This window comes from Scophthalmus maximus, chromosome 9, assembly GCF_022379125.1.
Source record: "Scophthalmus maximus strain ysfricsl-2021 chromosome 9, ASM2237912v1, whole genome shotgun sequence".
NCBI lineage: Eukaryota > Metazoa > Chordata > Actinopteri > Pleuronectiformes > Scophthalmidae > Scophthalmus > Scophthalmus maximus.
In genome coordinates, this window is record NC_061523.1 from 13,855,174 (window position 1) to 13,871,103 (window position 15,930).

General features: G+C 46.6%; 3 protein-coding genes across 6 annotated transcripts; 1 reads left to right on the forward strand and 2 right to left on the reverse strand.

The window, feature by feature from the left end:
• Positions 1-208: 208 nt before the first annotated feature.
• Positions 209-2,146, reverse strand: crybb1l1 (crystallin, beta B1, like 1). The gene is made up of 6 exons (XM_035649506.2): positions 2,025-2,146; positions 1,730-1,827; positions 1,491-1,609; positions 1,268-1,400; positions 1,035-1,177; positions 209-905 (listed from the first exon to the last, which is right to left on the reverse strand). The coding sequence occupies exons 2-6, from the start codon at positions 1,820-1,822 to the stop codon at positions 734-736; spliced, it is 660 nt and encodes a 219-aa protein (XP_035505399.1). The 5' UTR covers positions 1,823-1,827; positions 2,025-2,146; the 3' UTR covers positions 209-733.
• Positions 2,147-3,324: 1,178 nt separating this feature from the next.
• On the forward strand, positions 3,325-6,036 carry cryba1l1 (crystallin, beta A1, like 1). The gene is made up of 6 exons (XM_035649508.2): positions 3,325-3,488; positions 3,896-3,978; positions 4,107-4,225; positions 4,587-4,728; positions 4,824-4,966; positions 5,344-6,036. The coding sequence occupies exons 2-6, from the start codon at positions 3,904-3,906 to the stop codon at positions 5,489-5,491; spliced, it is 627 nt and encodes a 208-aa protein (XP_035505401.1). The 5' UTR covers positions 3,325-3,488; positions 3,896-3,903; the 3' UTR covers positions 5,492-6,036.
• Positions 6,030-14,133, reverse strand: LOC118319241. Of its 4 annotated transcripts, none has more exons than XM_035649486.2 (7): positions 13,323-14,133; positions 12,351-12,464; positions 10,901-12,213; positions 8,965-10,050; positions 8,719-8,847; positions 8,236-8,282; positions 7,943-8,093 (listed from the first exon to the last, which is right to left on the reverse strand). In XM_035649486.2, the coding sequence occupies exons 2-7, from the start codon at positions 12,451-12,453 to the stop codon at positions 8,081-8,083; spliced, it is 2,691 nt and encodes an 896-aa protein (XP_035505379.2). In that variant the 5' UTR covers positions 12,454-12,464; positions 13,323-14,133; the 3' UTR covers positions 7,943-8,080. The 4 variants fall into 4 exon arrangements, with proteins under 4 accessions (XP_035505376.2, XP_035505375.2, XP_035505379.2 ...); XM_035649484.2 differs by having other exon boundaries at positions 7,943-8,114; XM_035649483.2 differs by lacking the exon at positions 8,236-8,282 and having other exon boundaries at positions 6,030-8,093.
• Between the last annotated feature and the right edge of the window lie 1,797 nt (positions 14,134-15,930).

Genomic DNA, 15,930 nt, shown 5'->3' on the forward strand with positions numbered 1-15,930 from the left:
TAATATTGCCTGACAAATCAAGCATGAAATGATATTTGGTGTCTTATTAGCCTCAGAGGTACTTCAGAGAAGTAGTGACTGATTAGTTCTTAACAAAAACGGATCAATGACACATATTTAATTCATGTTATTTTTATTTTAACTGTTTTGTTCATTCAAATTCTTTTTCAGGTGCTTGTTCAGTAATAAGTAACAAGGACGATGTCAATTGAAATCAAGATTTTCCTTTTTATTGAAAACTTGGCCAGGATTCTGTACAGCAGAGAGGGTGTGTGATGCACAAGGGCAAGAAGACGGGGGAGTAGGGGGCTCGAGAGAGACTCAGTTTCCCACGGTGCATCATACCCTGAGCCGAGAATCGTGTGTAAAACAGCAAGAGGCGTTGTGTTCCCTCTTTGGTGTCTCAGAGGACAGTGGAGGGGAATGAAGTGAGGGACTAAAAAAAGGAGGAAAGGGGGGAAAGTACAGCTCAGCCCATAGGGGAGAAAGAGAAAAGTAGAGACAGAGAGGAATGGAGGATGGTCTGGTGGTTTTCATGGTCCAGCTGGTCCTTCCACTGAGGCGTTGTCTCTGATCAGGGGCAGATCTAGAGCCTCACCCTTCCCCTCCCTGCGTCAGATCGTAGACCGTTTAAGGTACTGAGGTAAAGGCCTCAGACATCTCTCCCCCTTTCCCTCTTCCTCCGCCCATCTCCCTCACCTCCGCTCTTTCTCTTTCTCTCCTTCCCTAAGCCTCACTTGCTGGCCATGGTGTAGCAGCCCTGTTGGTGCCACTGCATGTCACGGATACGCCTCACAGACTGGAACTGAGGGTGGCGGGCGCCGAACTCGTTGAAGTGCCTGAAGTCGCCCTTCTCCAGCAGATACTGGCTGCCACGGTATCCAGGGAACTGGTATCCCACCCAGCTGGAAGAGAAGAGAAACGTTTTTAAAGAATAGGATTTATTTCATGTCTTTGAATGTCATTTGAGTCCCGTCTTTGAGCTCTCATCCTGATGTTTGGGCTGCAAAAGTTGACCCGCAACAAACACTCACGTTCCACAGCTGACAATGATGCTGCCAACTCTGTCGGTGAAGCCGTAGGAGAACAGGCTGGGAACGTCATCGTCCATGATCTCCATCTTGCGGCCCTTGAACTCTCCGACCTCGTACAGGCAGATCTTGTGCTTCTCGGGGTCCTGGGAGAGAGAGAAACACATTGAGAAACATGAGGTTAGAGAAGAAAAAGAGAAAACATGTCAGAGTGGATATGTCAGATATTTTTTTACCATTCTGACGGGCCTGAAGGACAGCAGGTAGTCGTTCTTCTGGCAGTTGCTCCAGGAGTCCCAGCGAGGATACTCTCCCTTCTCCAGGATGTACATCTCGCCGCAGAAGTTCATCTGCTCGAAGCCCACGAAGCTGCAAGTCACACAAGATGTCATGAAGTATCCACGCAAAAGCAATTGGTCTGCAATGTAAAAATAGATGCAACATCTTTGAGATACTTACGGTCCACACTCAACGCGCACGGAGCGCACGCGGTCCATGCCCAACTCACACACATTCATGCACTCGTTGCTGATCTCGATCATGCGACCCTGGAAGTTCTCCTGGTCGTACACGTACATCTGGAGGGGAGGGACGTACAAAGATCAGTCATGACAACCTTAAACTGGTATTTCAATGCGGCGTATATGGGCCCTTGTATCTCTGTGTAAAGCAGACGTCCCATGTGAAGAGCCTCTCACCTTGTAGGACATCATTCCCATCTCAGACTTCTTGCTCTGAGCAGCCTTCCCGTCGGTCTGGGAAGAAGTCTTGGATTTATCTCCACTGGACATGATTACTGGGTAAAAAGAAAGAAACAAAAAGTTGAGAGAAAGACAGGATAATGTGACAAATCTAACCTGGGTTAGATTAGATGGAGGACATATGAAAGATAGGTGTAAATTATGAAGAATAATCTGTATTTCCTGTCTAACCCTCCTATACTTTGTAACTCCACACACCTGCAGGTTTACAGTATGTGAGCGTGCACCTTACCCGTCTGTGTGTGTCTGCGGCGAGCCTCACTCAGAATGTGTGCGGTTCAGAGTGCGCCCCTCCCTTTTATACGCTGGCGCCCACCGGAGAGGGATTATGGGGAGAGAAGCAAACCTGCTGAGGTCAGAGACGGGAGACAAAAGAACCCCCACATCATCAGAGAGGGACGGACAGGGAGGGTGAGCAGAGGAGGACCGTCCAATGATTGATCAAGTAAGGTATAAGTTGAACTTACACCTTACTTTATTTGATAAATTCAATTTCTAATTCAGATTGTTTATGCTCCTGTCACCCCACCAATCCATTTATCTCTAGTATGAACCAATCAATCGATCAAATGTATTTGTACAGCGCCAAATCACAACATACGTCGTCTCAAGGCACTTTACATAGTGAGGTCGAGACCTCACAATATTACAGAGGAAACTGAATAGTTCCCACAATGAGCAAACACTTGGCGACTGTGGAGGAGAAAAACTCCCTTCTCCTGTGTATTAAGACGGCTTGGACTGCACACAGCGACATGAATCGATTGACTGCTTTGGGAATGTGTGTTGTTTCAAACCAGACAATTGGCTCAAGTTCAATGTAATTTAATAGAAATGACTCAAGTTTCAATGTCTGGTATGTGAATCTGGATAAAACGCTTCACTTATAGGACTGAGGTTGCCAAACTGTTCTCCTGGAAGACCCTCAGAAGACCACAGACCCACATTATTAGTAGTATTATTATTCATAAGTTCATTTAAGAGGGTTCTCCTGGAAGACCCTCAGAAGACCACAAAATAAAAAAATTTGTGTGTGTTTGATGCAGTTTAGAATCGGGCAACTGATGACACCTGAGTGTATCTGTGGGGGGAAATAAATTCCTCACTGGTAACTAGAGAATGAGTGAACATGTAAATCAACCTGGTCCTTGGACTTCCTCATGACAATCTGTGGAGTAGATCTGTGTTTGTGTTTGGTGACTGCGAACATGAAGGGGACACGTTTACTCTCCCATACACGGGCTACTGTCCATCCATCCATCCAGGCCCACCCAGTTGTCTCCCTCGTGTGTGCCCCTGCGTTGCCTCTGTGCTCCGCCGTTAATCCCCCACATTCTCCGCACCGATCCCGGCCCTTTGTGCCTGGGTACGCGCCGGACTGCTGACCGGGGTCGGAACATACCGGAGCGCCTTTGTCTCAGCGCGACCAGCGGCACTATGGGATCTGCTGAGCTGGTCGATGGCGCGAGGACAACAGCGCCCTGCGCACACGGGGGCGCGCTGGGAGCGCGCGCGCCTCCGCCGCTCGTCCGAACGGACGGACGGCGTGTTCATGCTCCAGAGCGATGGACGCGCACTGGCATGCGCGCTCCCCGGCGGTCGGTATAAAACTGAAGCGCCAGGTTCTCTCAAAGCTCTACGCGAGAAAGGCGATTGGCGCGTTACTACTCACGAGCTCTAAAGTCCAAATCTATAGGTAAGGTCGCATCTCTGCTTTCGGCTCGGCCCAGCGCAGACTGACAGGTGCTTCACACAGAAACCGAAAACAAAAGCACTTTCTGAAAAACCTGTACAGCGCGGCAATGGATTAATCCAACTTGGGTTTTGGGTCATTTGGGTTTGAACATTTTTTTCTCGTTTGTGAGATTTGTTTTTGGTTAAACTTTTAAAGAGTAAATTGTTTTTTTCCTCAGACTTCACATTTACGATTTGTGTAAAAATATTGCAGCTAAATTTGTTTTGTTTTTTAAAGAAGAAGAAAGTGTTCCTCTTATCATTTGAACTGGCACCATCATGCTAATTTAAACCAACGTGCCAAAAGTGTTATTATGTTGTCGAATGAGTGACTCACCTGCTCCTCTCTGTCCTCTTGTGCCACCTCAGAAGCAAAGATGTACAGAACTACAAGATCCCCAATGATGCAGCCCCTGGTCAACTCCGGAATGGGCATGGCTCCTTTCTTCAAGGTAAACACTCGGATGGAGATGGAAGCATTTAAGAACCGCATGCATGTGCTCACACTGCTTGATGCACACAGTTAACGTCTATGTTTGAATTAACCTCCCTGCTCCTCCCTCGCTCTGTGTCTCCCCAGGTGACTGTGTTCGAGCAGGAGCATTTCCAGGGCAAGTGCCTGGAGTTCACCTCTGAGTGCTGCAACATCCAGGAGTGCGGACTGGACAACATCCGCTCCATCAGGGTGGAGAGCGGAGCGTGAGTCTCACAAACCTTTGTCTGTGTTAACGGCACAAAATTTAGAAATGAAAAACCCCGATGGGGTGAATCCAGGAAAAATGTTATCCCCGTTTGTTTGTTGTCATATAGGATGCTTTAAGGACTGAGACAGTTGAGATGTGGACCATGTAAACATGCACCACAACATTTTGTACATTTGGTTTATCTGCCAGTTTTTACTTTAACTCTCAACCCAGGTTGAATAAAATAAATAAAATAATGCTGTCATATTCACCAAAACTGTATTAACTTAGATCACGAAGAAACACACAACAGAGTGATGTCTGTGGATCATTGTGTAAATAGGCACCTTTCTCTCTCTCTCTCTTTCTCCCTGCAGCTGGGTTGGTTTCGAGCACCATGACTTCCAGGGCCAGCAGTTCATCTTGGAGAGAGGAGAGTACCCCCACTGGGACGCCTACAGTGGATCCCTCTCCTACCACGTGGAGCGCCTCATGTCTCTGCGCCCCATTTACTGCGCTGTGAGTGCATCCCGACTCTTGAGTGTTCAGGTGAAGATCAAAAAAGCTACCTGAAGAATCCAAAAAAAACGACAAAGTTTCTGTCTCCCACACAGTCCCACCAGAGCAGTCGCATGGTCATCTTTGAGAAGGAGAACTTCATGGGCCGCAGTGTGGAGATCTGTGACGACTACCCCTCTCTGCAGGCCATGGGCTGGATTATGCCTGAAGTTGGCTCCATGCACGTGCAGTGCGGCGCGTGAGTTTTTAATCATTTCTCTGTGTAAAATGTCAAGGGTGGAAACAGATCAGTGGGATAAGTTAGTAAATGTCTCTATAAATGCTTCTTCAAGTTATGTAAACATGACTATCTGTATATAAATAAGTTTCTTACATTTCCTTTGCCTGCCTTGTTTAAGTTGCTTTAATGTCCCAATATCCCCTGACCATTAAACATCCATTAGACATTAGCATGTCAGTTTATCATGATGACTCCTCATCAGCTTGTAGTGTATGTAATAGACATACCAGCCGAAAGCTCTGAGCATTAACTAAAGCCCCACTCTGTCACACTTGTCACCGCAGCTCCTAAAATAGTCCCGCTAACCCTCGCTGCGTTCTCCGTCCCTCCCACAGCTTTGTGTGCTACCAGTTCCCTGGCTACAGGGGCCAGCAGTACATCATGGAGTGTGAGAGACATAGCGGAGACTACCAGCACTGGAGGAACTGGGGCTCCCACTGTCAGACCCCCCAGATCCAGTCCATCAGGCGCATCCAGCACTAAGAGGAAGACAGGCTGAGACCCCGGCTCACGGAAAGCACCTTCCCTTTGACTCCCCCCTAGGCTTTTACCCATAACCCCCCCCGCTCTTTCTTTCTGTCTCTCTTCAACCCTTTCCTTCCTCTTGACCTGAGCCACAACATCCGCCCCAAACCCAAGTCAATACCACTACTGATTTACAGCCGCGGCCAAAGTGTGATAAAAGACAATATCGCACTGTTTAAGCACAGGGAAACACATGCTCCACACACTCACACTCACAAACATGCTGATATATCTGACACTCACCGTGTCTTTTTACTTGGTTCAGAGGTCCCTATACAGTCACACACACACACACACATGCACACACCTGCGCTGTACTCTTACCTGAGTCAGGCGGTCGATAGAGCATTTTCCTCAGCATGCTGGAACCAGACAGAGGGGAGAGGAACGCTCCTCACCTCGGTGCAGCAGACTGCACTGGGGTGCAGCTCAGATGTGTTGTGTTGTTGTGTGTAGGAGGTTGATCTACAGGTTGATAAACTAATAAACTCATTTTCACTTCACATTTTCTTGTTTTCATTATTGATAAGAGCATGTGTATGAGAAATTATCAAAATGGCTGCAGATGCTGGCAGGGGAGACTTGATAACTTGATGTTTTGAAATTTTCAGACTGCACCTGACAGGAAGTCTAGCTGCCCACTGATCTGATGGAACTACGAACCAAGTGGTATTTGAAGCCACATTTGCTCAAAGCCTTTCGCCACATATATGTATGTGTATTTAAAACTATACCTGCCAAACTAAAAATTGAAGGTGCGAAATTAGACAGACAGCAAAATAAAAGAGGGTGAATAATAAAATTGGGTCAGGATAGGAGAAGAAACAGGAGGAACATCTTCACTTATGGCGTCCACTAATACCCTAATGTATAAATCTATATTTTCAACTTTTGGAAACTGATGTGTTATAGACCTGAAACGGAGCAAGGACATTTTTTTTTTTATTGTAGAAATCAGAGTCCTGGACTGACAAGTGCCACGAGGAAACACTGTCAAATATTACTTGACAGTATAACAAGGAAGACAAGAGTTTTCCTGGAACATTTGCAAACTGTGGCAGAACAGAGGCTGACATTATGAATAATATATACAACTAATACAGTCACAGTCATATTTACAACTAATAAAACACTCTTGATTCCTTTGACAGAAAGATGAACCAGATTTTCTTTCAGAGAATCTCTTTCTTGACTGTTTGGTTTGTGTTGGTTTCAACACTTAACAGTTAAAACAAACTTTTCTGAACATATTTGTTTAACAGCAACAAATTACTGAACCTAGAATCAACAAGCTTGGAACTCTTTATATAAAACCAATGGCTAAATGTATAGTTCAAAACATGAACATGTAATCAACTCAAGAGAACACGGACTCTAAAGTCCTCATTGGGTTCATCAGTTTAGCTTTTTTATGCACAATGATGCAAATCTGTCTCTCTTCACCTCGTGAATCTGTTTTTCCACTCTGAACAAACTGTTACTTACAGCTTTCATTTTCCTAAACATCAGTGGAATTGGAAAACAAATGTTCCTCTTGTGATTGTCAGATGAACACAACAAAAACAAGAAGACACTTAATTAACAACTAATTATCATTTTTGATGAAATCGTGTTTGTCTTTATCTCTGTCACTATTAATTTTGTTCTGGCCCCTGAAACGCTCGGCTCAATGAAACAAATTCAGGAATATTTTCTGGGAAATGTAGGAAATAACACAAACTGTTGAGAAAAGAAAATGTACCTACTTGGCTGGATGTCATAGACATTAACCCAAGAGCACCTCAGCCGGATGTGTTCAATTAACAAGCCCACCTTTATTCACGGAAGCAAAGACCACTGATGGAGCGCAGTCTGTCTTTTCTCCTACAACGTCGATGTCCTCGTCTTCGTCCTCGTCTCCGTCCTCTTCGTCTCCATCGGACGCCTCGGTCCAGCTGATGATCAGCGGCTCATGAAAGGGGCTGGGAACACCGATCACATCGACGTCCTCATCTTCCCAGCTCCCTGGCGACCGCACACTGTGTGACGTAGTTGGAACAGTTCTGCAGTGGTAGTTGACTGTCTGGTCCTCCAGGTCGGTTCCTCCATCGGTGTCTCCGTCCACGTCGATTATCTCATCGCTGCTGCTCTTCGCCTCTTCATCCATCAAACTCTCCACATCAATCACCTCCTCTGCCCGTGTGGTTGCTTTTTCAGAGACAAAGTCTGCAGCTTCAGAGCTGCGTGTGCATGTTTCAGAGGTCGGCTCTGTCATTTGCTCAAAGCATACCCTTTTGGCCACAGTGGCGTCGTCGCTTGTGTCCCCCCCTGACTCCGCTCTCCTCTTCTTTCCCCTCCCTGAAGGTCCCTCTGCCTCTTCCTCTGGCAGGACGGGGAATTCCGCCAAAAGTCTCTCTTGATTTTTCTCTAGTTGTTCATTTGTGGCGCAGGGCTCCAAGGGCTGCAGCTGAACTTGTGGTGTGGAACTCCCATCGCTGGGTGAACTAAGAAGTTGTCCATTTTTCTTCTGCCTGCTTTTCCTGGAACTTGCGTAGTGTTGTTGTTTGTCTAAAAGTGGCTCCTGAAGAAACGACAAACTATCCTGTAAAACACAGTAACTTAATTAAAATATATGGACAAATACAAAAACAGCAACAAAAATGGCTGGCTGAGCCCTTTCATGAAATTTAGTTGTGCATGTATATATATATACATATGAATACTTGGGCCGGCTGGACGTGGGGATGTGGTAGTGTTGATTTTTTCCTTCCTGCACAAATCAGTAAAGCCATTGATAACATTGCAATAACCACCCTCAAATATAAATACATAAACCTTGGGTGCTATTAAGTAATTTCAAATGTTTGTTTAGTTCCTAAACAAGTTTTTAGAGTGTAGTCAGTTTGGGTGTGATGTGATGGAGTAACCACGATATTGCAATAACCATGGCAGCCCAGGCTGGAAGTGCTTGAGGAAATGGTAGGAATATTACAAAAGCCACTGAGATACATCATCTTGGCACCATTAACATCTGTATAAAGTTTCATCATAAATTTAAATTTTTTAGTGTGGACCAATTAATCAACCAACACTGCCACACCTTATGCTTCACTGACACGGTGCCTAAAAACAGAAGTGTAAAATGGCTAAATCTAAATAAGTAAAACACATCTTTGGTTTTATAAATCAAAAAGGTCAGTGCTCACCGTGACAAATGCTTCTCGAAGCCGACTCCTGATTGGGTAGGTCTTTGTGTTCCACAACTCTGGGGGATTCTTCACAGACGAGTCGTCCGGACATTTTTCTGATGAACTGGTCTTCCTTTTTTCAGGACTCTGAAAAATACACATGCACATTCTGTCACAATCAAAGTTCACCTTCAGATTAACATCTGTTCTACAACAGACATCAACAGATGCAACTAGAGGAGAGCTGTTAGAAAAGTGTGTCACCTTGACTTCCAGTCCTCGACATCTGTGTTCCTGCCCCGTAACTCTGCCTGGCATCAGGCCTCTCCTCTCCAGCTTCACCACAGCCACCTGCCTGAGCAGTTTATCTCCTTGGTCAATAATGATTTTAGTCTTTGTGTCACTAGTTGTCACTGGCTTCCTCACCTTCACCCTCACTCTCTCTAATGAGAACACATAATCCCTCTTTCTTCTTCTCTTGTACGTTCGTTTTCTCGGTGGTCTGACTTTCCCTGATGTTTCCTCGGCATGTTTGAGGGTAACGGGACTGGAAGCGGAGGCTGGTGTTATAGCTTCATCACTCCGTTGCAATTCAGTTGTTTGAGAGTGTACGACTGGATTGGTTGAGTGTGTATTCTGTGGACGAGGAGAGTTAGAGGTTATGGGCCGGGTCTTGGTTTTTTTGCGTCTGTTCGGGACAGCGTGAAGCTCTGTGGAGCTTTCACCATCCAGCTCTTCCTCTTCCCTGGCACCACAGCCGGCAATGTGTTGCTCGAACGACTGGAGGAAGTGGTCCAGCATCACGTTCAGCCCTCCTTCTCCATGCTGCTGCAGAATGGGTACCTCACCTTGTGCAGAGGTGGAACTGCTGGCTTCTCTTGCTACAGCGGCAACTTGCGTAGACCCATGAAAACCTGGACCTGCTTCCAGGATGCCAGTGGTACAGCCCTGTTGTTTGTTTTGGGTTAAATTTTTCCTGGAGGCGGCAAAGGTACAATTGCTGCTTCTGGTGGGAATAGGTGGCTGAGAACTAGGAGCGCTGTTGTTGTTGTTGTTTGGTAAAATGTCGAGTCCCATCATCACTTCCTCTAAAAGACGATCAATTTGCTCTGGCTGTTCTTCGTGGGGTGGCAGAGCCGGAGGAGGGAGGGAGGTGGTGTGGAGGAGGGATGCTGCTGGCAGCATGTAGGCGGCTGCAGGTGACTGCAGGACAGAAGAAGGAGACGGCTGGAGGGAGGGGTTCGATAAGGTATGTATGTTGTAGAGCTGCATGGGAGTGGAAGAAAGCGAAGCTGGTGTTGTTGACTTGGCCCTCGCCCGTCTTGGGGTCCCGCCAACCGAAAGACTTTCCTATACCCAGGGAGAAAGTGTATTGCTTAAACAAAACAAAAGACAGTATGTACAAGAAATCAAAATGTGTATGAAGTTAAAATGTAATGATTTTACACCAAGTTTCTAATCTGAGTCATTTTACAAATCACTGAGCAGAGCTGTTATCCCCTTTAAGCTAAATGACAGGTCAGAAATCTACAGTTCAAACTTAATTAACCAGTCACAAAGCTGGAGCCAAAATCTTTTCTATTCAATGCATCTGATGCAAAGACACAGACGTTTTTATTTTGTCATTTTATCTGAGCTGATACTACATTAAGTTCTATTGAACGACTTTGACATATTTGAGTGTGCAATTTGGCTGTCACATTATGTACGTGTCCCAAGACAAATTTCCTTTGGGACAATTAAGTTTATCTTATATTTCTTTCAAGTAATTAGAGTTCACATGGTGACAAATCTGATTTCAAGTTGTATTGCTAAAAGGATGCAAAATCAAAGGTTCATCAAATGTGGTGTTTTGCTGTTTTTTTTCTTTGTCGTGTCTGAGAGAATATCTTTGGGTTTTGTGCTGTTCATCAAACAAAACTAAAATAATGAAGATGTGAAGTTGGGCTTTAGGAAATTGTGACAAATTTTGAATGTTCATTATGCAGACTTGTATAGACCAGACAACAAATTGATCAATTGAGAAGATAAATAGCAGATGAACAGATCATGACTATATCCCCATACATATTGTATCTGTAACATGACACTTAATATGTATTGATATGTAATGACTCCGTTTCCGGTGGATCTCTCTTTTAATATTTCTCAAACTGGTGTTTCATTGTGCGATCAGACCTGGTTTTGCTGTTTCCCTCACCTGTGTCATCTGCTGCCTTGTGATCATTCGTCCTCCTCCTCCTCCTCCTCCTCCTCCCCTTCCTCTGTCGATGAGTGGCAGCAACTCTCCACTCGGGCTGAACTCCCACACTTTGCCGCGCCGTCTTCTACTCCGACATTTCTCGGCCGACTTCAGGACATCTCTGGAGTTCAGGTACAGCTTCCTGCCTGCAGCTCCACCGCCCTGACCCGTCCTGGATGACCTCCCCCCACACCTCTGCAGGAACAGCTTCTGCTGCTTGCCCACCCACACCTCCTGCCCATCCACCGTCTGCATCATACCTCCTCTCCCCCTTCCACCTGTGGTCGCCCGTGGCCTCCTCGCTCGTCTCTCACCTGTCCCAGCTCTCCTGGCTCTTGCCACCCGTGCCCCCCGCCTCCGCCCCGCTCGCCCCCTGCAAGAGCCCTCCTCTTTGTCCGGGTTCAGGAAGTAGCTGATGAATCCTGGGATGTTGCCTTGGAAATGCTGGAACTGCTCTTCCGGCCATTCTTCACCTTCGATGGCATCTCTGGTGGCTCCTTGAAAGCCAATCAAACAGCTCTTCAAATCAGCGGCACATACGGTGGAGACGGGCTGGAGAGAGGGAGGGACGGAGTTGTACGACGGTGCCACAACAGCAACAGATGTGAGTCCAGCTGCTGCAGAGTCTTGCATAAAGGTTGTAGGAGCAGAGGAAGGTGGGTTTGTGTGGTTTTCTGGTGGGTAGACAAGGGTAATGGGAATGTAGGGAATTTGAGGGGGAGCATAATGGGAGTTTGTCTGTCCTACACCCTGGAGAGCTGCCATGTCTGTGGTCTCAAAGGAAACTGCTGAGAGAGAAGGGGCTGTGTTCACCTGCAGCTCCTCCGTCTGTGTCCACGAGTCCTTTTCACCATCTGACGGTGTCTCCTTCCACAGAAAAGTGAACCTATCACTCACCTCTCGCCTCCATTTGCCCCTCCTCCCCTCATTCTCCTCCAACGCTAGCGGCTCCGTCTGAACACCCACCTGCACACACTGGCCTCCTCCTTCCTCGTCTCTGTTTTCACGATCTCTTCTCGTGACCTCCACCAGCCCGTCGATGCCCAGTTTGGCCGCAGCAGAAATAGCCTCTTGCCTCTCCTTCTCCCCCTCCCCTGCCATCTCCCCGGAGTACAGCAGGCTGACCATGTGGAGCAGGGTGCAAGCGCCAATGGCCTGAAACTCCAGGAGACGACTCTGTCCTGCAGGGGGCGCCGGCGTGGAGGACAGAGCGGAGGACACATGGGGACTGATGGCGGAGACGACACAACTGTGTGCCGGCACTGACACACCTGGAGGAGAGGACAGATGTTGTATTGATACCAGCGCTTTCACAGCTACATACACCTACAGTATGAGACGTCAGGGTGTGATTTATAACTACACACACTGACATATGTGTCTTTTAGTGTAGTGAGTCTATTCATACCTTCTGCCTTGAGCATCGTGTCACAGAACTGGCTGCACTGCTGCTGTCTCTGCAGCTTGGCAAGGAGGAGGGCCTCAAACCCCGGCTTCTGGTAGCGCCACATTTCCCCATCCACTTCAGAGGAGGAGAGACAGAGGGTTAACTGTGCTGAACTCTACCTGGGCAGAGGAGGCCTTTAAAATGAAACACTTGTGAGTATTTTTGAAAGTTGAGAAAGACAGAAATGTCTGCGCTAGTTACCACACATGCATCCCGTAAAAATACATGATCGTAGATCTTTTATTATTAATCGATGCTGAGCATCATGGAGTCGGACTGGGACAACCTACCTGCCCAGGTACATGTGAACTACAACATTTACTCTGACTTGTTCCCTTCAACATAGTGTTTATTTTGATGATGCACTTAAATTGATTTTACATAAAAGAAATTTAGGCCGGGCTTTATCTTACATTTCTACTGTGGTGGCAATTTGTTGAGTCCACCGGTCAACACTGGTCTTTGAAACTGTCACTTTTAGTTCACAAATTACTACAGTTGTGGGAGTGTTGTTTTTTGCTGCTTTCATTTCAAAAAAAACATAACTATACGCCGGGGTCTGGATAACAGCAGCCATGAACGTGTCCGCGACCGGCCGCGGCGCGCGCACACCTGCAGCTGACGCCTGACGCCACTCAGCACACCTGTGCGCTAGCATCCCTCGACGACGACCAGCGGCCGGCTACCGGCGCTCCGGTCAGTCGGTGGTGTGCAGGTGTGACCGAGTCACGACAGACCACGTGGTAGTTGACACGCCGTGAACTATCACAATCACACTATCTGCTTTAAATGACCCAGAGGGGAGAGCGACTGCTGCAACCACAACAACAACAACAACCACAACAACAACATCAACAGAGTGCGTGAACAACGTTCTCTCGGCGGACAGTGACGAGCGCGGGGCGGCAGGTGACCGACGCTCGCTTCACTCACCGTCTTCAACTCTCCAAGCTCCGAATTAATTCGCTCACACCGCAGACAGTCAGACAGAGAGGAGTGTTTTCTTTAGTTGTTGTTTTGTTGTTGTCCTGTCCATTTCGGTGAGGTCATCCACAGGTCAGCGTGGCGGTCAGCAGCGTGGTGATTCAGTGGCCACGTTTCAGTGTCGTTTGCCTTGTCGCCACCGGGGGGCGACAGTGCCACCACACAGAGAAACTCTTCCCTGGGCCTTCATTCTTCAACTAAATACTCAAGGAACTAGTTTTTACACATTTATAATTTCCTTGTGTCCTTCTTTGTATCAGAAGTAGTTGTGTATAGTATCCCAGATATTCTTCCTGGGGTCCGTGGGGAGGGAAAAGTCAGAAAACAGATGCAATTTGAGGCATATGAACAAAAACATGAAGTCGATGTTCTTACTTTCACTATAGTTTGTACAATAGAATGAAAGGCTTTATGCAAGTAATCCCATCACGTCTATGGAACTAGTAATGAAAGTAAACAAGGTGCAAGTATAGCAGCTTGACACTGTATAGCAGCGCGCACGCGCGCACACATAGAATAAGATAAAGATCTTATTGACTGGATCAGGTATCGGCAATAGTGTGACTCCATATTATGTCCAGTTTCTTCGTCCGAGTCATTACCAAATTCTGTTTCCATTATCACGTCACGTTCATTGTGTCTCAGCAGCCACTGGCCGAGGCTTTTAGTGCCACAGTGGTCTCGTGGCTTCATGTTACCTCGTCTAAAACAATTCCAGAAATTTCTGTGCTGCGAGGTTTGCAGGTTGTAAATTTGGGAAAAGGAGAGCACTGATATCGAATCTAATTCTTGGTATCTGCAGACACTCGTGGCTGAGGTATCAGTGTCAGGAGAGAGAGAGGGCGAGTGCATCCTTACTACTTGTTTGTAAAGAGAGAACTGTTGCGTAGCCGTGAAAGTTCTTGTTCTTGTCATTAAGTTTAATGGAAATTTTAATTTTATGACTGTTTGTGTTTTAGACGAGGTTTGTGTGGTGCCATTTTACATAATGCCGTGTGTTTTACACAGATTGATCCAGTCCACTGTCAGAAATACAGGCAAAACATACGAGACCCATAGTGCTTTACCATTAATGTCAGACAGACACATTAATCTGTTTAACCACTTAAGATATCATTTACTTCAATATGGCCCAAAACTAACTACGTGTATAAATATGTTAAGAAAGCACTATAGAGACAAAAAGATTAAAAGTTGGAGCCTTATGGAAAATGTTGTCACATGAGGTGGGCCCTGTCTTATGTTGCGACCATGATAATGCCTTATAATTAGACAGGTAAGCCACATATACACAGCCCAGATGAAAATACATTACTTTTACATTTACAGTTATCAGTTCAGTTATCATTGTAATCCCACAGGAGTCCTTGTTGCTCAAATCCCAAAATTAGATCCTCCAGTTTCTCATGATCAAACTCCTTGCATAGTCTCATTGTCTTTGTGCAGCTCAGTAAGGACTTGCTGTAAGGACGAGGAGGGGACCGGACTCAAAACCTCGGTCGGTGTTGGAGAGTCCTGATGGTCCAGAGCGGGCCGGGGCCAGCGCTCATTGAACTTGACAAAGAAGAGTGGGTCTTTGAAGGGCCCCCCGAAGATGATCGCCTGCATCAGGTAGACGAGAGCCACCACCATGAAGCTGATGAGGAAGAAGGGGATGAAGGGCCTAAGGTGGTGCCAGGCGACCCCGAGCCCGTAGCCCAGGCCCCCGAGCCTACTCTGCTTTCCCGTGTGGGAGGTGTGGCGGGAGGAGTCCGGCACTGGGGTGCGTTCGAGGGTACCGTCATCTGAGTTTGAAGAGGACGGACTAGGGACACCGAGTGAATCCATTGGTTATAAGGCAAAACACAGCAGTTTCTTTGCTCTAATACAGATCTGTTTGTACTCACGTTTCTCCACCCATCAGCTACAGGGATCATAAGGAAGGAAACAGGCCACACATACTCTCCCAGTGGTGTGGTGTCCCTACCTTATCATGCATGGTAACAGACCTGGTGGTGTCCTTGTGGCAGACTGCTTAGTTCCTCACAACTTTCATTCCTCTCTGAACATGTGCCATATTCCCTCGGTCTTATCCTCTTATCCAACAGTTTCCTCGAACGCTGGACTTGAAAGTCGTTGCTTCGTTCTGAGCTGTGGGAAGAGACAGAGAGGAAATGAAGAACAGCGGTTGAGCCTTAAATAGATATGACACCCAATGACAGGACACAGGGAGGGAGGCAGGGAGAATCTGCTGCGTTCGGTGGTCTCAAGTTTAAGGAGGGGCGGTTGTGTGCATGTGCATGCATGTCTGTTTGTGTGTGTGTGAGAGAGTACCAGCTTCACAGGTTACAAATATTACACACACTTGTCAGTTTGATATAAGCTTGTTGCAGCCAGTGGGAATATTTCACTTTTCCACTAAATGCTTTGTTAATATGTCAGTGTTGTCCAGTATCATATAATAGGCAAAATGAGCAACACAACATTTATGACATTTAATTGTGATCAAATTTCCCTCTTGATCAGTATCCATCTTTAAAATATGAAAACATTTTGGTTTGGGAAAAAACATCAACTT